This window comes from Penicillium oxalicum, chromosome V (assembly GCF_001723175.1).
Source record: "Penicillium oxalicum strain HP7-1 chromosome V, whole genome shotgun sequence".
Lineage (NCBI taxonomy): Eukaryota > Fungi > Ascomycota > Eurotiomycetes > Eurotiales > Aspergillaceae > Penicillium > Penicillium oxalicum.
The window spans coordinates 2,135,495-2,157,692 of NC_064654.1; the positions used below are offsets into that span (position 1 = coordinate 2,135,495).

At 52.0% G+C, this 22,198-nt stretch overlaps 8 protein-coding genes and 1 non-coding gene across 9 annotated transcripts; 3 read left to right on the forward strand and 6 right to left on the reverse strand.

Annotated features, from left to right (window-relative positions):
* Window positions 1-570: 570 nt before the first annotated feature.
* POX_e06777 (uncharacterized protein) lies at window positions 571-3,699 on the forward strand (the record flags this gene model as incomplete). The annotated part of the gene is made up of 2 exons (XM_050115593.1): window positions 571-1,228; window positions 1,454-3,699. 2 exons carry the CDS (start codon window positions 571-573, stop codon window positions 3,697-3,699), a joined length of 2,904 nt encoding a protein of 967 aa, XP_049968053.1.
* Window positions 3,700-4,325: 626 nt separating this feature from the next.
* On the reverse strand, window positions 4,326-4,396 carry POX_tR133. The gene has a single exon. It is a non-coding gene; the product is annotated as a tRNA-Gly (tRNA).
* Window positions 4,397-4,898: 502 nt separating this feature from the next.
* On the reverse strand, window positions 4,899-6,660 carry POX_e06778 (uncharacterized protein; the record flags this gene model as incomplete). Its single annotated transcript, XM_050115594.1, has 4 exons — window positions 4,899-5,111; window positions 5,637-5,763; window positions 5,870-6,169; window positions 6,287-6,660. 4 exons carry the CDS (start codon window positions 6,658-6,660, stop codon window positions 4,899-4,901), a joined length of 1,014 nt encoding a protein of 337 aa, XP_049968054.1.
* Window positions 6,661-7,690: 1,030 nt separating this feature from the next.
* Window positions 7,691-9,339, forward strand: POX_e06779 (Delta(14)-sterol reductase; the record flags this gene model as incomplete). The annotated part of the gene is made up of 3 exons (XM_050115595.1): window positions 7,691-7,770; window positions 7,825-8,129; window positions 8,231-9,339. 3 exons carry the CDS (start codon window positions 7,691-7,693, stop codon window positions 9,337-9,339), a joined length of 1,494 nt encoding a protein of 497 aa, XP_049968055.1.
* A 215-nt stretch (window positions 9,340-9,554) lies between these two features.
* POX_e06780 (uncharacterized protein) lies at window positions 9,555-11,413 on the reverse strand (the record flags this gene model as incomplete). Its single annotated transcript, XM_050115596.1, has 2 exons — window positions 9,555-10,999; window positions 11,260-11,413. 2 exons carry the CDS (start codon window positions 11,411-11,413, stop codon window positions 9,555-9,557), a joined length of 1,599 nt encoding a protein of 532 aa, XP_049968056.1.
* A 276-nt stretch (window positions 11,414-11,689) lies between these two features.
* Window positions 11,690-11,953, forward strand: POX_e06781 (Splicing factor 3B subunit 5; the record flags this gene model as incomplete). Its single annotated transcript, XM_050115597.1, has 1 exon — window positions 11,690-11,953. One exon carries the CDS (start codon window positions 11,690-11,692, stop codon window positions 11,951-11,953), a length of 264 nt encoding a protein of 87 aa, XP_049968057.1.
* A 1,015-nt stretch (window positions 11,954-12,968) lies between these two features.
* POX_e06782 (uncharacterized protein) lies at window positions 12,969-15,122 on the reverse strand (the record flags this gene model as incomplete). The annotated part of the gene is made up of 1 exon (XM_050115598.1): window positions 12,969-15,122. One exon carries the CDS (start codon window positions 15,120-15,122, stop codon window positions 12,969-12,971), a length of 2,154 nt encoding a protein of 717 aa, XP_049968058.1.
* A 2,332-nt stretch (window positions 15,123-17,454) lies between these two features.
* Window positions 17,455-18,492, reverse strand: POX_e06783 (uncharacterized protein; the record flags this gene model as incomplete). The annotated part of the gene is made up of 1 exon (XM_050115599.1): window positions 17,455-18,492. The coding sequence occupies one exon, from the start codon at window positions 18,490-18,492 to the stop codon at window positions 17,455-17,457; it is 1,038 nt and encodes a 345-aa protein (XP_049968059.1).
* Window positions 18,493-20,014: 1,522 nt separating this feature from the next.
* On the reverse strand, window positions 20,015-20,953 carry POX_e06784 (uncharacterized protein; the record flags this gene model as incomplete). Its single annotated transcript, XM_050115600.1, has 4 exons — window positions 20,015-20,235; window positions 20,303-20,549; window positions 20,631-20,717; window positions 20,936-20,953. 4 exons carry the CDS (start codon window positions 20,951-20,953, stop codon window positions 20,015-20,017), a joined length of 573 nt encoding a protein of 190 aa, XP_049968060.1.
* Window positions 20,954-22,198: the final 1,245 nt, after the last annotated feature.

Sequence of the window (22,198 nt, forward strand, 5' to 3'; positions counted from 1 at the left end):
TCTGGCTTCTCTTTCCAGCCTACAACGTGTTTGTTCTTGGTGAAGAGATTCTCAGTGCCCTTGAACAGGCCCCTCCCCGCCGGCCGGGACGTCCAAAGTCTTCATAAGGGGGTCCCATGAAGATTTTCTCGGGGTGAAATATACAGCCCCCGAGTCTAGTCAAGAGGTGGTGCGAAAGGCAGGACTATCATTGACCTGACATAAGATCGGGGCGCTCGGGCTTTCAGTGGCTGCTGATAAACCGACAGTCTTGACATGAAACTTGACTCGATGCAATGTTCAATAGGACTTCATACTTTTACAGCTCATAGATGAGTCGATTTTAACGCTCTCATCAAATGCGAAGGCTGAATAGAAGTCCTCGTGTACTTTAAGAAGCATGCACGGCTCTTGTTCTTCGGCCCTGGGGAAGAGGTTGAGCCAGCTGCGATCTCTGCGCGAATGTCGTCTCAATATTTGGGTTTCTATGATCAAGAAGTCTTCAGTTCATCGTAGTGGTGACCCATCAAATCCAGTTAAGAATTGATGGTAGACCAGTGGCGAGTAAAATAAGATGCCGACGACTGATAAATGGCCGCCAAGCCGCTATCCGCTGTTTCCCCATACTATTTCGCTCCCGTGCTTCGGTTGCCTCATTTCTTCTCCGCGCCGAGTTCCAGTGCCCGTGTCTTGGTCTCTCTGCGCAGTCGCTCACCAGCCCACTCAAAATCGAGCCAAGAACCAGGAGAGGCTTGGTCGCATCAAACGCGCTCAACTCCTCGGCGCTATTTCGACGACTTGAGTACGACGAGTTCGCCGAATGATGCTTCTGGACCGGATCCTGCGGTATCCGCCCGTCATGATTCCTCCGAGTCCGCTGACTCGCCATTGAGAGCCGCGGGCTCGAGGCCGAGCTTGGGCAGAGAAGAATCAGTTGCTGGTCCAGACGATTTTGAGACGCAGAGTCCTGCAAGCTTCCGCGATCGGGGTAGTACACAGCCTCAAGACCCCGCAACGGCGGGTGAAAACGACGGACTCGAACTCACGGCGACGATGGCCCACGAGATGGCGCAGGTGATGGTCCCGACTCGACATCGCTCGATAAAGACGGCGCCAGCTTGGAGTGAAATGAAGACAAAGGCCGCAAAGAGAGAAAACGACTCCGCTGGCCTGCATCGCATGTCGCCGGAAAAAATCCGTGCTCCGGCGAGAAACCAGCATGCAAACACTGCACCCGCTCTCGCATACCGTGCGTTTATAAAGTCACGACGAGAAAGGCAGCTCCGCGCACGGATTATATGGCGATGCTGGACAACGGTTGAAACGGATGGAAGACCGCGTGATTAAGACGATTCCCAAGGATGAGACGAGAGACATGCATTCAATCGGGCGGTCCGTCGTCAAGCCTTCTGCGCAGGCTCCTGTATCCAAGGCGCAAAAGAAAAGGAGCGCAGATGAGGCTTTTGCGGCCGAGATCGAGAGTTGGGCGCATGGGAGCGGCGCCCATTGCACGAGACCGAGACTTTCCCCATGAATCGCGAACCCAAATCCAACGACGGGACGGGTCTTTTGACTGAAGGAACCGAGTTCCTCCCCTCGCTCGACATTCAGGAGCATCTCGCAGAGGTTTTTTTTGATTGTGTCTATGGACAGTCATATCTTCTTCTTCATAAGCCTAGCTTCATGCGCCGTCTGAAGGCCGGCACCGTTCCTCCTGTTCTCATACTGGCCGTTTGTGCAGTCTCGGCGCGATTCTCCACACATCCTCAGCTCAACTCTGATCCGCCTTTTCTACGAGGCGAGAACTGGGCTAACCCGGCCGCTGCCATTGCTCTGAGCCGACACGACGAACCGAACATCACCATTCTGACCGTCTTTCTCCTTCTCGGACTCCACGAGTTTGGCACGTGCCACGGTGGAAGAAGCTGGTCCTTTGGCGGCCAGGCGTTGAGAATGGCATATGCGCTTCAGTTACATCAGGAGCTGGAAAGTGAACCGCTGTTAAGCAAAGGAAACAGCGCCAGTGCGCAACTCAGTTTCACGGACCGCGAAATCCGACGGCGCACCATGTGGGCTTGCTTCCTCATGGACCGATACAATTCATCGGGCAGCCAGCGGCCACCGATCGGAAATGACAAGTTTCTGCAGATCCAACTACCCATCAAGGAGACACACTTCCAAATGGAAATTCCCGGGCCTACTGAGGACTTGGACGGGGACGTGCCGAACCCAGTACCTGAAAATTCCGGGCAGCTCTCCAACCCCAAAGATAACATGGGCGTGTCCGCGTATATCATTCGAGCCATTGTAATCTGGGGGCGCATCGTCGACTATCTGAATCTGGGCGGGAAAAAGAAGGACCCTCACCCCCTGTGGCATCCAAACTCCGTCTACATGCAATTGAAAAGACAAATTGAGGATTTCTCGGCCTCGCTTCCCAGCGTCCTGGCATTCAATTACGAAAACCTCCAGATTCATGCGTCCGAGAAGATTGCTAATCAGTTCATCTTCCTCCACATTATTATCCACCAGAACATGCTGTTCTTAAATCAGTTTGCGATTCCTTTGGCGCCGGGCGGTCGTCCTCCTCGCGACATGCCTAAACCGTTCTTGAGCAACGCTGGCCGGGCGGCCGTGGAGGCGGCCCACCACATTTCCGTGCTCTTCGATCGCGCGTCTGCCTATCCACTTACGGTTCCCTTTGCCGGATACTGTGCCTACACGGCAAGCACGGTGCATATCTGGGGGATCTTCTCTAAGAATACGCAACTCGAGGCTCGATCAAAGGAGAGCTTGCGCCATACTTATCGTTACCTCAACAAGATGAAGAAATACTGGGGCATGTTTCACTATATGGTAGAGAGTGCAAAAGACCGATATCGTCAATTTGCCGATGCTGCCATCAGGGGATCTGGGTCTGCCCAGAACGGCACCTCCCTAGCTCCCATGTTCCAATACGGAGATTGGTTTGACAAATACCCCCACGGCGTTTCGAGACTCCACTGGGAAGACCCTGATACCCGACAGAAGGAGTCCGGCGAGGATGCGGTCATGGGTCAAAAGCCTGACCTTCAGAGCGTCGAAGATTTCTTCGCCAGTCTCTCACCAACGCCGCGATCCAGTATACCTCGTCGAACTCGTCCGCGCAAGAATAGCAAGTTCTCGGATGGCGCATCCAATCCAACTACGGACCAGTCACCGACTCGGTCTCTTGACATGTCCGCGAGCGGCAGTGCCGCCACTGCTCCAGGTAGCGTCTTTCCTCAGCCCTCCCTCTTCTCACAGGATGCTGCCATGTCCTTTGGTCAGCCGCCGTTCGACTTTAGCATTCCACCGGATCAGCTCCCGCAATTAGATCGACAATTTGTGTACGGCTCATTCGCCGACTTTGACCCCACCAACTTTATGCCCTCCGGCAATCCCCCGATGCCACCTCCGCCGCCGATCAACGGTGTCGATTCTCAAACGACCGATCATTCTCTCTTCACAGGTCATCTCGACCCCAGCGCCCCCTCTGGGACGGGCGAATTCTATCAACCCAGTGCGTGGTTCTTACCCTTCAACCTGGATCCTCTCGGTGGCGGTCCACCACCGCCTGTAGAGGAATCCACGTCTGCCCCTGGACCCGACGACAATATTCCCGGGATAGGAGCAAATGTGCCTCTGGACGCATATGATTTGGGAATTGGAAGGTCGGGAAGACCAGATTCTCGGCGCTAGTTCTCTGAGGCGTCGCTGTTTGAGTGTTTGCAGCGCTTCTTATCTGCAATGTCTTGTACGAAAATCATCCTTTCGGATGTGCTGGGTGATTAACGGACGATATGTGTTTTCAAAAATGCTAGGGCTGGCGAACCCTTTCTCCTTGTACAGTTTAACCAACGCCATGGGAGATCATTTGCGATGGAATATCAATCAAAGCAAGTGGGTTTGTGATTCATATACCGAAGTCCCGTCTGTCGTACTTACACCATCTCTTCTTTCGTCTTTTAGGCAATGTGTCGTGTGAGTGGGATCGAATCCGAGTAGTATACGTATCAATGCACCACCCGTAAAGCCCTCCCAAATCCCCCACTTAAGCAAACACAGCCTGTGACCCTAGTGGTGAGATTTGTCGCGTTACATTCAACTCGACTTTCTGTTCAATCTGTTCCCATCGAGACTTTCCAACTTAACACTACGGACACAATGCATACAACCCGTAGACAGAGAACAAAAGGTCAAAGTTTCCGAGTCCAGGATATCCGGCTCTGTTAAAAAAAAAAGTACAAAAGAGGGGGGTAAAGGCACAACGATGGAAAGAAAGTCGGGAAAGAGGAAAAAGAAGCAAAAGGCAAAAAGAAGATCTGTGCATCATCCGTGAATCGAACACGGGCCTCGTCGATGGCAACGACGAATTCTACCACTAGACCAATGATGCTGTTGCATATCGTAATCTCTATTGGTTAAAATTATGACTATTTAAAAAGGTTCAAAGAGTCTGATTTGAACTCGGGGCTTGTCGCTCCTTGGCTGGACGATCTGGCGGCCGACCAATTCCCCACTTTGACTTGAGATGGATCTCACTGTTTCTCTTACATTTTGCCCGTGACAGAGGTATCCTTTGACGTTCTTTGGGATTGGAGCCTAGATGCTGAACCTTAGATTAAGCGTTTCGTATTCAATGCTGATGTTGGGTTGCTATTTTGCGAGGGGCACAGAAATCGAAAAGGTATTCATTTTATATTCCCGCCGATGCGCCACAACCTCCTCCACCTCATGCTCCGGTGGAATGGATGGAACCACGCAGCATCCACAACGTTCGAGCCTCCAGAGTAAGTGGCTTTGTTACAAATTCGCGGGATTGACATCAAAAGAGCAGTATTCTATTCAACACAAAGACACGAGATGAAATACAAGAGCAACAGTCGTGAACAAAGACTTCAATCATCCCACTCCTCGTCAAGTTGATCTATAAGTCGATTCTCAGCATCGACATCACGGCGGCCGCCGGAACCAGCGCCACCTCGACCGCCGAATGCGCCGATAAAACCACCACGGCCGTCGCCGTCGGCACGCGTATAGCCACCACTGGAGGAAGATCGGTTGAGTCGCAGACATCTGCCCAAGGAGGAGAAAAGAATGACAAGCATGTCCTATCATCATATCGATTAGCGCGATCGCTTTGAGGCAACTACTCCCGTAGAAAGGCCAAGAAACAGACTCTAGCGGCGCAGAAAAGAATCGCAACACAGGGCCGATTTTGTAGGGGACAGATGTGCGCAAACTCAACATTGCACACAATACACACACAGACAGACAGAGGGAGAGAAAGAGAGATCTTGAGCTTGGTATAACATGAAATTGCAGTACCAGGAAAGCCGTGCGCCGAGACACACATGATAGCAATATCTGTCTGTCGAACTGGGGCCAAGTTCATTGGAAAGAATCACACGAGGAGAAAAAAAAGGAGCGAATCACAAGAAAGGAACAATCTCAGAGAAAAAGGAATGCTTGAGACTTGCGGATGTCATGGAATCTTCAGACCAGCTGAGGCCATCCTAATCCATCCGTGATGTAGGCAATCTGGATGCGCTCGACTCTCTATACTTGTGCGAAGCTGTACCGCCAATACAAGATCCCCGTCGGGACCGACAAGGCACCAACGCCAGGAGACATACCTTGATGAAATCAAACATTCCAGCCCAAAGGCTGAAATTAGGACACTGACGCCAGCCGCGCTGATGCATAACCGTCCGTTGGTATGCGCAGCCACCGACAAGATAAGCAGCTACTGCGATAAGCACACTAGAAAAGAGTGTCAGTAGAGGAAGAGGAAGAGGGGGAAAAAAGAAAGGGCAATGCTCATATGGATGCGCAATGCCCCGAGGCAAAGGATGTTCCAAACACTGACATGACACCGAAAACACCACCTGGTCCCAACCCACCAGCACTCGGGTCCGCGGCCACTCCACCACATGCGGCAGAGCTGCGGACCTCAAAGAAGTATGTGCACGAGTCCATGGTACCGACAAAGGAGGGCGTAGCCGTGTTCGCCGGCGCATCGCGATCGCAGAGGAAGGACATGATGGTGGACTTGGTGCGCGCCGAGGCGTTTTTGCCGGCCGCCTCCACGTCATCGGGACATGGAGAGCCATTTGTATAGTTGAGGACAAGTTTGCGACCCCGGAAGAAGGGCTCAGCTGCTTGTTGCCTGTCAAGATGGCGAGATAGCGTGTTAGTGATCAGCGACCACATCACGCAAGCCCGGCCCAAGCTGCAACGCTTGAAGGGACGGTTGCACGGGGACGGTCCGAGGATGTTCACTCACCCAATTGAGTAGATCTTGCCAGCCTGCTCATAATATGCGCTAACATTCTGCCACCGAGATTTTTCTACTCCGACAACATCCTCAAGCTTCTCAATGACGGGCGCGCAGATGTTGAGAGTGAAATTTGCGGGGTAGTCGTGCCCTCGGGCGTGCCAGCTTTCCTCGCGTGCGTCCTTGACGGGTTTGCCCTTTTTGAGTTCAGGAGGGGCCAGAGAGATCGCATTGAGATCGAAGAAGAGGCCGCTCAATGGAGAGCGGGCCACACACGGTTTGGTCTCGCTGTGATGGGCGCCACTGTCGGAGGCAGCTACGGCGAGACCAGATGCGGCGGATCCGAGGAGGAGTAAGCTCGTCGCGGAAGTGAACCACTTCATCGCGGACCTCGGGGGTGGGGACAAGACTGGAAGAAGAGCACAACAAAGAGATCGAGAATGCGAAAGAGAGACTGAGAGGGGGAGTGGTGAATTGATGCAAGAGGCCAGCTCTCCTTTGGGGGCGGGTGATGTGGAAGGTTCAATGTCGAAGGACAGATCAGAGCCGGTCAGGTCACTGATAGTAGTAGTTCGTAATAAGTACCAATCAATCGCTAGTGGCAGGAGTACTACGTAGTATAGAAACCAGGTACCTAAGGCACCAGTGGGCCAGTGTCACTACCGCCCCAATAGTGAGATCAGGCGGTCCACTTCCGGGGGCTCACAGCCTGGAGAATGGGCGGTTGACTCTTGGCTGGGGCCTGCTCGAAGTACCTGGTACAAGTGGAACTATACTAGGAAATGGCCTCGGCGTTTTAGAGATCTCCAGTAGCACCGACCAGCCTTCCAGAGAGCCACATGCAAGCCCGGAGGACTGCCAGAACACACACCGAATGATAGATCTACTAAAGATAGGGTGAAGATGCGACTGTAGGTGCCTGTGTAGTGTGTGCGACAATGTATATTTGTGTCACTGTTTTCATCTGAGCCTTCCAACCGACTGGACTCGGGGCTGCGCAGATGCTAGGGTGCTGCTTGATGACACGTCCATCTGCACAGATCGAATGCAATTGATCGGACCGATAAAGTATCTGCGGCGTACTCCAAGATCGGTGGAAGTGGACACCCTCGACATCATCGTCGTTGCCTGGACTGGGTGAGGATGCTTCCCCCCACGACTCCGCGGGAGCACGGGACGCACGGGAGCGCGGGATCCGACATCGTACGCGATACGTTCAACCCCGGGAACTTTTTTTTCCCTTTATACTCACGACTTCCACACTCCCTCCTGCTCTCCGGAATTGATCTCTGACACCGGAGGCTTGCGCAGGACCAAGTAGATGATCGATTGATTTCAAGTCTACTACGCTGGATATATTCTGCTGTCACACCCACAGATCGGAACAGATCCGAAGAGCCCTTCACAACCACCATGGCGCCCCGAAAGGCTGAAAAGCCTAACATCCCCATTCAACCAGTGCCCGAGAAGCGTGGTTATGAATTTGGTGGACCGTACGTATGATTTGGACCAGAGAGTGGCAATGCAGTGACTGACGCACAGGATAGTCTAGGGGCCTTTGGTATCGTCTTCGGACTGCCCCTCTTGGTGTACACCTTCACCTTTGTTTGCAACGACGTCACCGGATGTCCCGCGCCTTCACTCCTCCATCCCTCGACCCTCACCCTCGATCAGTTGAAGCGGGAGGTTGGTTGGCCCGAGGAGGGCATCGTCGGCCTCTATGATACCCGCGTCACCTTGTGGACACTCAGTTACTATGTCTTCAGTCTGTTCCTGCAGGTCTTTCTCCCGGGACAGGAGGTGGATGGTGTTTCTCTCGCGTGCGGTGGAAGACTCAAGTACAAATTCAATGGTATGTCAGATGCTCCAGACAGAAGGAGCTTGCAGAGGATGGCATTGCAAGACACGAGGGGGAAAACAAAGAATGGATGGCTGATTTGCGGCATCTAATAGCTTTCTCCTCCGCCCTCATCATCCTTCTGGGCTTGGCCACAGGAACCTACATGTACGGCGCCAATTTTGTGGTATGGACCTTTTTGTGGGACAATTATATCCAGGTCATCACGGCCAACCTGTTGATTGCATCATCGGTCGCAATGTTCGTCTACCTGAAGAGTTTCACGGTTCCCCAGCCAGGCCAGCTGAACCACGCACTTCGCGAACTCGCTCCCGGCGGTCACACAGGGAACCCTCTCTACGATTTCTTTATCGGCCGAGAGCTCAACCCTCGTATCCGTCTACCGATCCCCTTTGTGAGTGAGGCGTCGCGCACGCTGGACATCAAGGTCTTCATGGAGATGCGCCCCGGCTTGCTGGGCTGGACCATTCTAAACCTGTCTAACGTGGCTCACCAATACCGCACCTACGGATACGTCACCGACTCGATCGTCCTCGTCACCATCTTCCAAGCCTTTTACATTTTGGACGCTCTGTACATGGAGCCCGCGATTCTCACCACCATGGACGTGATCATGGATGGATTCGGATTCATGCTGTCCTTTGGTGACGTCGTTTGGGTCCCCCATATCTACAGCATTCAAAGCCGATATCTGGCCGTCTTCCCTCTTGAGCTTGGATGGAGCGGCATGGCCCTCGTCCTGAGCGCCACCGCGGTGGGATATGCCATCTTCCGCGGGGCCAACAACCAAAAGAACCGCTTCCGCACCGACCCCAACGACCCGCGCGTCAAGCACATCAAGTTCATCGAGACCAAGAGTGGCTCCAAGCTGATGATCTCCGGTTGGTGGGGTCTCGCACGACACATCAATTACCTGGGTGACTGGATCATGTCATGGTCCTATTGCCTCCCCACCGGTGTCGCTGGGTATACCCTTATTCAGAGCATCAACCCTTCCACGGGCGCCGTCCAGACGCAGGCTGTGCAGACCCCAGAGGTCCGTGGCTGGGGCATGATCTTTACGTACTTCTATATGCTCTACTTTGGCGTTTTGCTGATTCACCGTGAAATGCGTGACGAGGAAAAGTGCAAGAAGAAGTACGGCGCCGATTGGGACCGTTACACTTCAATGGTTCGCAGTCGCATCATCCCCGGGATTTACTGATCGATCGCGCGTAAGCCCCTGCGGCGCCCGGAACGGCCTCTGCAACGACGGAGGGCCTGGCCCCCTTGGTCTGTCACGCTTGAAAGAAAGAGCTTCTCTGCGAATGTCCGCTCTTGACGATTTTTGCCATGTGTACAATAATATTTGATCTCAGATCCAAGCCTGACGGGCATCAGCTATACTGATGCCGAGGCTCATGATGTATTCATTACTGTTCATAATCCGCCTTCTCTATGGTTGACTCCACTTATTTTTCTTCGTTTATTTGAATCCACCAAGACCTTCAGACTCCAGGCTTCATCTCCATGATTCGGTACCCATCCTTTCATCTCCCTTTTGGTGTCCAATATCGCCAACTGCCGAACACGAAGCGGCGATGTTGATTCGTGTTCGGAACGCTTGAATGCTTCATAGGAATCTGCATCTTGAGTCGCCGGCAATCCTTCCCTGGCCTGGCTACAGGATCGACCGTTGTCACCGTCCCCCCACACGAGGCACTCGCTTGATCGAAGGACGTTTCGAAGGAGTCCCCACAATTTGGCCCGGGAAAGTGACGAGGCACCTCTTGCTGTGGGATTGGCCTGACGATTGCCTTGCTTGACCCCGTTGATGACCGTTTCGTAAAGTCCCGTCTTTGAATGATTCAGTACTGGCAGTGTCTTGCTCCCCGTGTCCGTTGTCAAGAGACATGGATGTGATAATGAAGGCGCAGCCGTCCAGATGGAGCTGACGTTACCCGGCTTCGCTTTTCTTGGAACCCCCACGGCTTCAACTTCGTCAATCTGCCGTTCTTTCGTTGATATGGCTTTTGGCTTTGCAAAAGGCCAGAGGGCTTCCACTTCGTCGATAGGGACAGAGAGTATCTGAAAGGGACGAAATCGATACCCAGTCGTGGAGGAGGACTGATCCGGTTGTAGGAGAGGCCATGAACGATCTCTCAACGACCCCATCCGTCCCGTTTCACTGAAGGACCTGGCGCACGCAGCCGGGGAGATTTCGTCTTCAGGGAGAACCAGGCCAGCCAGGTACACATTGTCCGTCGGAGCGACCAGATGGCTTGTTTCAACGGACAACAAGGACGACACCTGTCTCAAGGCAAGTTTATCCGAACAAGACTTGCTTTTCGTGGGCTCTGCATCCATGCGGGCTGGCTTTCGACGGACGATACCCAGGAGGGAGAAATGGGCTCGACCGTCCAGCATGGTCTCTGACAGAGCAGGATCCGGCTGATCTGAAGAAGGAGATGGGTGGTCCGAGCCGGTGCGACGGGTCACTTCCCATGGTGATGCGTCTTCTTGTGCAGCCATACACAGCTCCATGCTCGCGTCACCACACGGAGCGCAGGTACAGTACATGTAGAAATGGATGTCGGGACAAATTTCAAAGGCTGGCCAGTTGACTGTCGGTTGCGAGGAGGGACGACTTGGATCGTCGCCACTGGTTATGTATGTCCTCCTTTGAATGAAGACTGATTTGGAACCATCTTCTTGTTCAACGGAGCTAAGAGATTTGTCTTCCTCTACCAAAAGCGCGTGACACTCCTGTAGAAGCCAGTAATTGAATGCACGAATGGCCAAGATCTCGGCATGGCAGTCATGCAGCACGAGACCCTGACACTGAGGTATCTGAGAAGCCGGCAAACATTTTGCTCCGGTCCTTTCTATAGGTGTCAGCGAATCGGAGCCCTGACTGTTTTTTTCACCAATATGGATGGCGTTGAGCTGCCGGCTCATTTCACTCGCAACAAACCACTGTTGAGAACGTACGTGACTGATATGCAATATAATTCCTCAGACGATGTGTTTTCTCCTATGGACAAACTCGTTACCTCCTCAATTCTTTGGAAAGTTTTTCAATCTTCAAATACAACAGATGCCAAGAAAAGAAAAGAAAACCATTGTTTCCCGGCAAGAAACGTACCCTTGACAGCCACTATCCCAGTCATGGGTATCCATTCTCTAGAACCATCCGAAAATATCTTGGGTTTGCTCCGAGCCGGCAAGCGGTCGAAATGCGCATGCACCAGCGACGCGATTCGAGACGCCAGCGGCCTCGAACTTGGAGAAGAATCCATTTCGGTTCACAAGTACCAGCAAGATCCTTTATCAGCCTCCGCTAGCCTTCAAAAAAAAAACAATAGTCACAGAACTCGAAACTATAGCAAGAGCCTTGTCAACCGCGCAGACCGACTCAATCACCACGTCACGTGACGTGAACAGACTCACCCGCGTGAGGACCGCATCTCTGACTCCTTCAACGCTGATCAACTAACCTCTTGCTGGACTCCCTCCTTCCATATCATTATTTATAACTACAACATCTCTTCGCTTTTGTCACACTTCCGTCCACCATGGCCGATAAACTCCGCACTCTCCAGAATCTCGAGGCTTTACAAGCTCGCTTCGTCGGTACTGGTCACGCCGACACGACCAAGTACGAGTGGCTGTCCAATATCAAGCGCGACAGCTGTGCCTCTTACGTCGGTCATAACCCGCTCTTGTCGTACATGGCCGTTGGTATGGGTGAATCCAAGGAGAAAGTGCGCATCAAGATGATGGAGAAGATGGTGAGAGGTGCAGGTAATCCGCCAGAGGTATGTCTTGACTATCCATGAAATTGTCTTGTTGGCTTTACTGGTACGAAGATACTAACCTATTCCTCTCTTTTTCCTTTTTTTCCTTTTGGATGAATGTGTAGACTCAAGAATAATGTTGTCTTTCTCGAAAAGAAAAAAAAAAGAAAAACAATCATGAATAAATGAATGAACGAACGAACGAACAAGCAACACAAGAGATCCTCTTTGAAATGACGGCCTCGATCGTGAATGCAGTTGTGCGACTCAGGTTGATATCCTCAATCATTCGACGAGTAATCATTCGCTCTGGGCTTTCCATTTGAGAGCGAACGACAGACCAAACTATCGCAAGCGCTGCTCTATCTCCAATATTCACAGTCGTCCAATCGAGAGACATGTCAGTACAAATGACACAAAAGCGTATCGATGTTTACTCGTCTCCCATGTCATGTGCATCACTACAAGGAGATGAATGCAGCGGCCACAACGCCAGGCACTCGACTTGCTTTTTGGATTCGTCACAGTGACCAGCAAATCCGGTTGTGTTTCTTTTATTATCCATCTTGAGTGCTGCGACCCTCCTTGACTAGACTCAGTCTCGGGCCTATCATTATGCAGTGGTGGCGCTTGCTTCATTCTGTGGAACTGTTTCATATCCAAATGGATCTGCATGATGGAAAGTACCTTTGGGAGCGAGACGACCGGCTCTGAAAGAGAGAATGGGTAGATTCTACTGTGGGTAGCGAGATGGAGGAGATTGTTCAGACCCCGATGCACACATTCTATTCCATGGCACTATCCGCTCATGTATTTTAAACCGACGATGAATGACCACTGCTTTGGCAAATCCAAGCACTTGAAGAGCAAGATTTACATGTATCCATGTCAAGGATATATCTTGAGAAACAAAGGAAAGGATGGTCATAGGTATGGTATGCAGATAGAGCGCTAAGACACAGTCAGAGGTAAGTATGTACATCAATGGTTTCTCCCACGGAAAAAGGATTACGGTCATTTACATGATCTCAAACCGTCGCCATAACAGCACTCGAGATCATTTCCCATCTTCCATGCCCGCCAACTTCTTATTCTCCAATTGCAGTGTAGACACCAAATCAATCCACTTCTCCCGCTCGGAACGGAGTTGAGCAATCTCCTTCTTCAAATCCTTGACCTCCTGACGAAGAGACTCAATCTCGGTTTTCGATTTGGACTTCTCCGAACGTTCGGCTTGTTTACGTTGCTTGGATTCGATCTTCGACGCGATCTTCAATTGGCTTGCCTCGATCTTGCGCAATTGTTTCAAGAGTTTGGCCTCGTCCCGGAATAGCTGCGAAGCAACCTTGTGGACTTCAGCTGGCTTTTCGGACTTGATCTTGCGGTCAGATGTGACCAATTCATCGATAGTGCTTTTGCCATCACTGCTCGCGGTGCTTCTACTAAGCTGAGTGGCAGAGGTGTTGGTTGGAGCTGAAGTGGGACCCTCGGCTGTGGCCTGACCGAGTCCATTTCGCTCGCTCCCGGTATCACCATTCACTGCATGCGTCGACACGGATGGATTGTTGGGGCTGGAAACTTGTAGTTTGTCAAGTTCGGACCGAATGGTCTCAAGTTTTGCGTCGATTTCACGCTTACGCACAGCAAGTTTGGCAAGGTCCTTTTCCTGGCTAGTGAGCTTCCCAGCCTTTGCAATTTCCATCAATTCGGCGGGAGGAAGATGGCTCGGAGGCATATCGTCAAGCGCTGGCGCGTCCGTTCCCGACTGCTTCGACGATACAGAGGAGCTGTCGTCATTTGATTCAGGGACGTTCCTGTTGAACGTACCAGCTGACGAGACGGGCACGGTAGAGTGCATTTCTGACCCATCTTGCAGAGCCCTGGGATCCTGGATGAGGCTGCCTGATGGGGTTCTTTGGTGTGGCACGTAATTCAATAATGCCTGGGGCGCGAATCGCTCGAGGCCGGTGTTCAGGAGGCCAGTCACACTGGCAATGAGACCATGGTGAGACTGAGTATCGGTATACACAGAATCCGAGTCTGATGCAGATAGGTCGCTCTCATCAGCGACCTGGTCGTCGGCAGAACTGGGTCCCTGATCCCGCGGACGGTGAGCGGATTCCTCCTGCAAGGATGGCGAGCCCTGCACTCCTCCGTCCGGTGCATCCTCCTCAAGTGCCCATTTGATAAACTTGGCAGCATCCACCCCAACGTTCTTGGGCGTGCCCTTGTCGACCATCCATCGAGGAATGTTGCCTCCCGGGTCACTCCTGGTGACCATGATCCACTCCACAGGGTTGGATTCGGCATCATCTCCCGCACCAGACGCCTGCACATGCGAGACATCTCCGTTATCACCGTTGGCCTTGAATGAACCGGAAGAATCAGAGCCAGGTTGGGAATCAGGACCATTATTCGCTCTTGGAATTTCACGAATCAGTTCCACCGATTCATACTCGCCACGGGTGTAGCCATTCCTGGGAGGAACATGTGGGTGTTCACATGGCCGAGAGATCATCAACATGCTACGCCCCGGCTGCGTTGTACCACCGACTTGAAGCCCAACATCTGATATGATCATCATGACCACAAAATCGCGCGGTGCCGTGGGTTTTGGAAACTGGGCTGACACATGGTACACGTTCATCTGCCCTAGTGTCGAGCCATCATCGTCTGTGATCTCAATGTGTTCAACTCTCTCTTCGGCTCCGATCCCGCGAATACACGCATCGGGAATCTGTCCCTTTGCCTTCTTCCGCTGATTGGCCTGCAGACTCTCTGCATACTCCGAAGAAAGCTTCTCCTTCCACCGAGAGAACGGAATTCCTTCGTGCACGCTCCTTCTGCCGAACCAAGAACCTTTCCCATCCTTGGAAGAAAGCTTCCAAAGATGTACATCAAAGGGGTTCTCTTTCGATCCACCCCCAACCTTCGTCGGTTTGCCCCATTCCTTCTGCAACGAAGTCACCTCCGGGTCCGCCTCGTTTACTCGCACAGAGGAGGGGAAGACGTGTGTGCGAGACTTGGACGGCGCTTCCCACTCCGGGTACTCGTCGCGATCATACGGCGGGGGGTTCGGGAGTGATTCCGCGATGAGACGGCTTTTTTGGAACAAGTCGCGAACATACTCACGCAGCGCATCCGAAGATTGTGGAACCTGATCCCACGAGGTCGGCTGGAGACATCGAAAGGCTTCGTGCAGGGCGGCCATCGGATCGCTGGCGCAGCCGGACTGTTTTCTCTTAGTTGGATGGACTTGACTTTTGTATGAGGGTTCAACCCAAGAACTCTATTTCGCAGGATCTACAAATCCTGACGAGACTTGTAAGCCGCAGGAAGAAAAAACAAATAATAAAGCCTCTTTCGATTTTTGAACCAGTAGGGGATCAGAAAGGAAAGTACCTGCACAGAAGACAGATTCCTGCCTCAAGCGATATTCAATGAACCACCTGCACACGTACCCACTGGGATCAAATCGTATATGCTTCCGTGCTTCACTCGGATTGTCAACGCAAAGCAACGTAACTGGGCCGACCGGGCACGGAGGAGTTCCAAGGTAAAGCCGCAGAGTTCCGACCGCCAACAAGCGAAAGTAAGGAGCGTAGTCGGCGTGACAGAGGGACGAGAGATGATGGTTTAGTTCAGGCGACAATCAGCTCAGCCGGCCAACAGGTGGACAGTAGTGAATCCAAGGGCTTGACCCAAACTAAAAGCATTCCAGATACGCAAGTAGGTTCCGACGTCAATGCTCGGTCACTCAAAAAAGGTGAGACTGGATCCTCACGAGACAAGTCGAGAACCAGTTCTTGGCTTCGATCTGCTGCCTGTTGAGGGGAAGTTGCTGACTCGCTGCGCGCTTGCTCTGTTTAGCGCCTCTGCCCCGGGTTTTCTGACGTCACCCGTCGGGCACCGTGAGGCGTTCCGCAAATTGTTGATGGGTGGAGCTCGAGTCTTGTTGACGAACTCCAGTCTCTTTGGCGCTTTGTTACAAGTATCTGATCCATTCAAATTACCCGAGTGCTCTTCTGACATGGGTTTTGAATTCAAGTGGCCAGTAAGCAAAGAAAGGGAGTCAGAGTCGACAGAGAACAATACAGAAGATGGCCGAATCTGCTGTAGCGGCTCGTTTCCTTAAATCGGATCCTAACGGACCATATCCTTTACGAGAGACCCTGTTGGAAACGTACGCATCTTTCATTCGAAAACCTAACGAGATACATACAGCATGGTACTAACTGGATAGATTGGAAAGACGTGAAATGAGTCGTGTCGCCTGAGTCAGAGGAGCTAGCCCCCGGCCTCGTAGACACTCAGAAATGAAAGCACCAGCATCCGATTCTTGGGGTCAGGCGTGAAAAAAAGAACGCAAACTCGATCAACGAGCCCCCGACCAAACCAAGCTCATCCAGGATTTTCATTAACGTGAAAGAGAAAAAAAAATCCAGCCTGGATGGTATAGGAGATGACCCTAAAAGGGCCCATCGTGGATCGAAAAGAAAAGAGCACAGGGCAGGGACGAGGGAACATTCCTTTAACTGCATCTCCTGTCATGAAGGGGGAAAAGGATGGAGACCATTACAGCGTCACAGACGCTGTGGGTATTCAATCCATCCCAACGCCCTCTGTGTCCGATCATCGCCACAGGCGACCAATGCGGACTGACGAGGGATGCTGCAAAGGCGATTTCTCCGTCGCTGCACGGCCCAGACCGTTTCCAACCACGGGGGGCCCTGGTAGACAAAAGAAAAGGCAGGGTCCGACTGAACATCACAGATGACGGTCGCAAAGACCCTGCCGTCACGTAGACAGACCCCCGAGCGGTCCCTGTAAAGGGCGAACTCGCCAGTTTGATATCCAGTATCAAAAGGTGTCCTCGAGAGGGAACACTCACAAAAAAGAACGACCCAAGTAGTGCAAACCAGTCAGCCACAGGTGTTCTCTTTCGGTGCTCCCTTCAATCCGTGACCAAAGAAGTCAAAGTCGTTGCACATCCAAATTCATATCCCATGCCGCGAGGCAGACCTAGTCTTCATGACATATATGCGGACAATGAGACAAATAGAAGATAACAGAAAAGCCGTCCCGCCGCTATTTCATGCAACAAGGGGGGTGAAAGACAGACCAAAAATAGGAAGAGCACGCTGACGCTAGCTGAAAGAAGAAGTGAGCAGACAAAACAGCAGAAGTGGTCAAAATCATGTCAGACGCGTGGCATCAAGCCTGATGAGGAGAGATGATGCAATTTGGCGAAGTGGAGTATCACAGAATGCACACAGAGTCGAAAAGAGAACGCCGTCGGGAATGCCAATTACGTGAGTATCGGGCCGAGATCCATTTCAAGAAGAGTGGTGCCATTGAGAGTTGTCAATGTTGGCAATGTTGCTCAAAGCACAGAAGCGAGGAGGCGGACGGGGCGGAGGCGCCATAGGTTGCTGCTGGCTCCACGATCTACGTGAAGCAGCAGGCCAGGCCGACCCAGATGGTAGTGCGGCATCTTGAGGGGAGGAGGGGCCGAAGGAAATCACTCCTCGCCTCGTAGCGGGCTACATGGTCATTCCATATGGCAATGGAGCAAAGTCTCCCCACCCGCCAAGTCCGCCGAGACCCGTGATACTGGCAGCCGTGCTGCAAGGTTGCACCAGCATACTTGGTAGAGGAAGGGATGCAATGGCAGCCGAAGTCGGGGCCATGCTGATATCGTACGCCGAGTATGGCGCGCTGGTGAAGGGCATGCTGTATGATGGCGTTGGCGATGGCAGCTGAGCTTCGGTAAAGGCCAGGCTAGCCCACAGGCTCGGATTGGAGTCATCGGTGCAGACGGGCGAATGACTTGACGGCAGCATTTTCCACTCCATCGGCGCTGGAGGAGGCATGGGGGTACTCCACCAATTCTCAGGGCCAGTTGAACTAGGTAGGAGAGGAACCGGGCGCATCACGTCGACCACGCGAGGTGGGGGAGGCAAGAGGGGGACGAAAAGGCTCGTGATCGCGTTTTTGGCGTCCTCGCTTCGACCAGAGAGGAGCTCTCCGGCGCCGTCTTCCTCGAGACCCTCCAACGCTTCAGCATCGGTGCGATACACGAACTTGTTGGCAGCTTGGACGAACTCCTCTTGCAGTTTCTTCAGTTGGGCCTGCTTGCCAGACCAGTCCCACGTGTTTGCGGCGGCGTCCTTGGAGTAGATATCCTTGTGAAAGTCGACCAGGGACTCGATCGTCTCTGGGGTCAGTTTGAAGGCCACCTCATTCCGGGAGACCATATCCACATGTACCACGTAAGCCTCGATATGGATCATTTGGTAATTGAACAGGCCCTCGACAAGCGGGTTCTCATCCTTCCGAAGCTCCGACTCGGGCGCTTTGGTAAACATCATCGAGCACAGCGTCCATATCGCGTTGGTGGAGGACAGCGTCTCGGTTAAACATCGGGTGTGCTGGGTGACGTTGTTGAGGGGGCGCTTGACTCGGTTCACGCGCTTCAATGTCGCCGTCAACCACGGTGCAACTTTTCGAGTTAAAACCACATTTGGCGACGATCGGGGCGCAAAGGCAGCGGCGGATGACGGAAGCAACACCGTTGGCATTGTGACTCTGAATGGAGAATGTGTGCACCACTGCGTTTGACGAAGATTCAAGTAGGGGAATCTCGACTCACGAGGAGCGAGAGGGTAGAAGGGGAAAGAGACCGCAGAAATGATAAAAAATCAAGAAAAAAAAAAGAAAGCGATTCAAGAAAGATAAAGACAAAAACAAAAAACGAGGTCAACAGATCTGAACAGAAAAGAATGGATGGTGTTCAAGGCAAGATCGTAAAGGCGACATTCGCCCACGCACTGTGCGAAGAAGAGGGGTTGATATTCGGTTCCCGGATAGTTTGGGTCGCAGGATGGGCCGAGTGTCTTCTTTCAGCGGAAGCGGGTGGATCGTACAAAGACACGCTGGAGAGGAAGTGGATGCTTGGATATCGGCTCGGCTCGAAATTGTGTTGAATCTATTAAATGTGCGGGGCGAATGTGCCTGAAGGAAAAGGGTGCAATTAAAATAAGGAAAGAAAAGAAGGGGGAAAAAGAGAGGATGGGCGAAGGTTGATGATGATAAGAAAGAGGACAAGAAAAGGAGCCAGGCAAGTGAAGATGCGAAATAAGTAATAATAAGAATTATGGATACTGAGGCGGGAGGGACGATGGCCCGAAGAGGAAGTCCAGTGGGGATTAGAATTCTCGCATTCAGGTAAAATGGCCGTGAAGAGTCTGCAGTCTGCACGATGCAGCTTGCGGGTGGGACATATGAGCTGGGACCTTTCGGGCTGTAAATTATTTCTGAGCAGAGAAAAACTAAAAAGCAGATAATAGTGTGTGATATAATAATAGTTTTACCGAGTGGGTTAATATCAAAAGAGGACTGTACAAACCACTACAGATTGTTGGTCTTGGACACTCGTGTCTGTACATGTCTGTTCGCGGTCGAGACTTTTCAGTTTCGTATGAGGGAGGGTGTACTGGTACATCGGCTGGACTCATTACTACATCGTATACTTAGTCAGTCAGTAGACTTCGTACTGTATGCAGGCTGACAAGGCCTCACTTCCCTTTCGACGAACAGGCCGCGTATCAGTCCACAATAATTGACTGATCCACAGGGAGATTTACACATGCGTATTATAATATGAAAATTGTTGGAAACATGAAAAACACAGTCTGTGCATCATCGTGGCCTGGGGTAAGAAAGAGCTACAGTGTGGGAAGCAAGTCCCCCGAGAAAAGAAAACTCGCATTTGTGCATGTGGCCATGTGTAGAAGAGGAAGAAGAAGAAGAATCCATCGGTGTCACTGGTGTAAACCTCCACCCAGCAGCTTGTAGATTCCACTCCGGGCTCTCAAAAAGTATGCATGCCGGACGAGTCTCCATTTTCGGGGGCGATGCCACCTGTTGGGATTGGCCACTGGGAGTCGGATGCCCCGATCGGTTGCCATTCAAAGTACGCTGGAGAAAGCGTGGAGGGTTTGGATTCCCGGCGAAGGTAGGGCCTCGGGTGGCAAAGCGCACCTCCAGAGGGCACAGGCCACAGATACGGGAGTTACTTCCGCAACCACGATTCGGGCCACTCTAAACTCCGTACTGCTTGATGTACTCGACAGCAAGACCCTCAGTCTGGAATTTTCGGGAGACCTCTGCTCGGCGCGCAGGTGCCTGGGAGAACCGAAGATAGGCGGAAGTTGAAACGGCAGCGGCCAGGCGCTGCAGTCGTCGTGCGTGGCCTGGTGCTCGTGTTTCATCGTCCATCTCATGAGCCACTCGTCGACCAAAGGATACGAACGCACTGGATGCTGTAGAAACGAGGACGATTCAAAAATCAAAATGGCGGATCCGATGCGTATGATTCGAGCTTCTCACTCCCATTCTTTTCGATCCCAACAACCGCACATTCGACTAGCAGTTCTCGATCGCGCGGTGATTTTCCGGATTCAGCATCCGTCCGCCTGTGCGTTTGCACGGCCGGTGTGGCCGAAGGAAGCTGCAAGATGCCCCAAGTTGCAAAGCTCAGCCCCCTTCCCTCACGATCCGCAACGCGGAATCTCGCACTGTCCACGACGAGGATCCCCGGTCCCCAGCAAAACGGCCGTTTTCGGTCCTCGCAGCCCTGTCCAGGTTGGCAAGCCACCTACGGGCCCATCCCGATGATGTTGCCCTGACATGAGGCGAATATTCATTCAGAACGCACCACGTTGCCAGTCGCAGTCCACTTTTCAGCTGTAATGACTTGAGGTGCTTGCAAGATTTGGGATCTCAAGATAAACAAGCTGGTGGCCTGTAATCGATGAGCTGACGCCAGGCATACCCATATATCATCGACCTACGCTAAATGGCAGTGCTACCCGTCAGTCGTAAGCAAGGCACAGTACAGACTACACTGTGTGAGTGTGTGCTGTATAGTACGTGAAACTCTTTTCTAGCAGGAATACTGGATTATTTACATTAGTAAGTTAGTAACAGTACAGGATACATATCCAATGTATGTACACATACTGTATCGCTTGAGAACATCGGGTCTCCGAGCTTGGGCCTGTACCCTGAAAAAGGAAAAAAAAGGAAGATGAACCACGATACCCCCTTTGAGCACCATGCAGCTTCCAATTTAGTCCACCAAACCCTAATAGTGACGATGTCTAAGATTTCTGGCGCCCATCCGATCGCAGAGAAGCCTATCCTTGATCGGACTTTTAGGGAGGGCCCTTTTGTGCTGATTCTGGGCCGTGCAGGTATTGATCCTTGATCATGCTGATCGTCCCAGAGCAGACTCGGAACATGAGAAAACACAACCAACCCTCTCCTTCCACGGAGACTGGGAGTATTCCCCCATCGGTCCTCACTAATGGGCAATAGGTGGGAGCCTGGGATATACTCCATAATGGATAGAAATGAAACCCCAAGCTACATGTTCACTCAGTATGTATATACATAGAAATGTATCACCTCCCCCCTCAATTTCTAGTTCTGCACGTGGCTATATTCAAATGATTTCTTCCTGAATCCATAGTTTATCCTTGCGTATCCAGCGATCTACGCAGGAGAACTCGTACTGTACGGAACAGACGGTATGATGTTCAGAACAGGAATCGTGAAGGGACAACCTCAGCTGACGGAGGGTCGAGCCGGCGTGGGGTACTTCAGTCTTGGGCCACCTTCGTGCTCGGATTCGCTGAGGTTCCACGGGTCCGGGAAAGTCGCGCCCAGCTGAGATCCCTGTTCTGATCGGGGATTGGGCTGACCCTCGCCGATAGTGTCTTCTCAAAGTTTGAGGGAGACGCCCATCCACATTTTCTGGTCTGGAGACATGTCTTACTTTTCCAACTGCATCTCTACGGAATAGGCAGAGATTTGGAAATATTGTGAAAAATTATGTACGAGTCCTGCTCACTACTATATGCCGGATGGAGCATGTGTTGCCGGATTTGGTATCGGCTTGATGTGCACTAGAACAATGTGAGATTTCCAATCTGAAGTTTATTCTGTACTCTGTACAAAATACACATGTAATGTACTTCGCAGGAGTTGAGTGTTTGTCACTTGAGCTGCTGCAGACGCTGGCATTTTGTACCAGTGTCACCCGGTCAATACTCAATACTGTACTCCTCCCTATACATGACGAATTCCAACGTTCAACGTTGCAGCACACATGACCCGACTGGGTGATCTGATCTGATCTGGCCAGCATTACCACTAGGAGATGACCCCCTCCCAAGCGTATCTTCCAACATTGGGGTGCTCAATCAATTCGTCCCAGTCGTC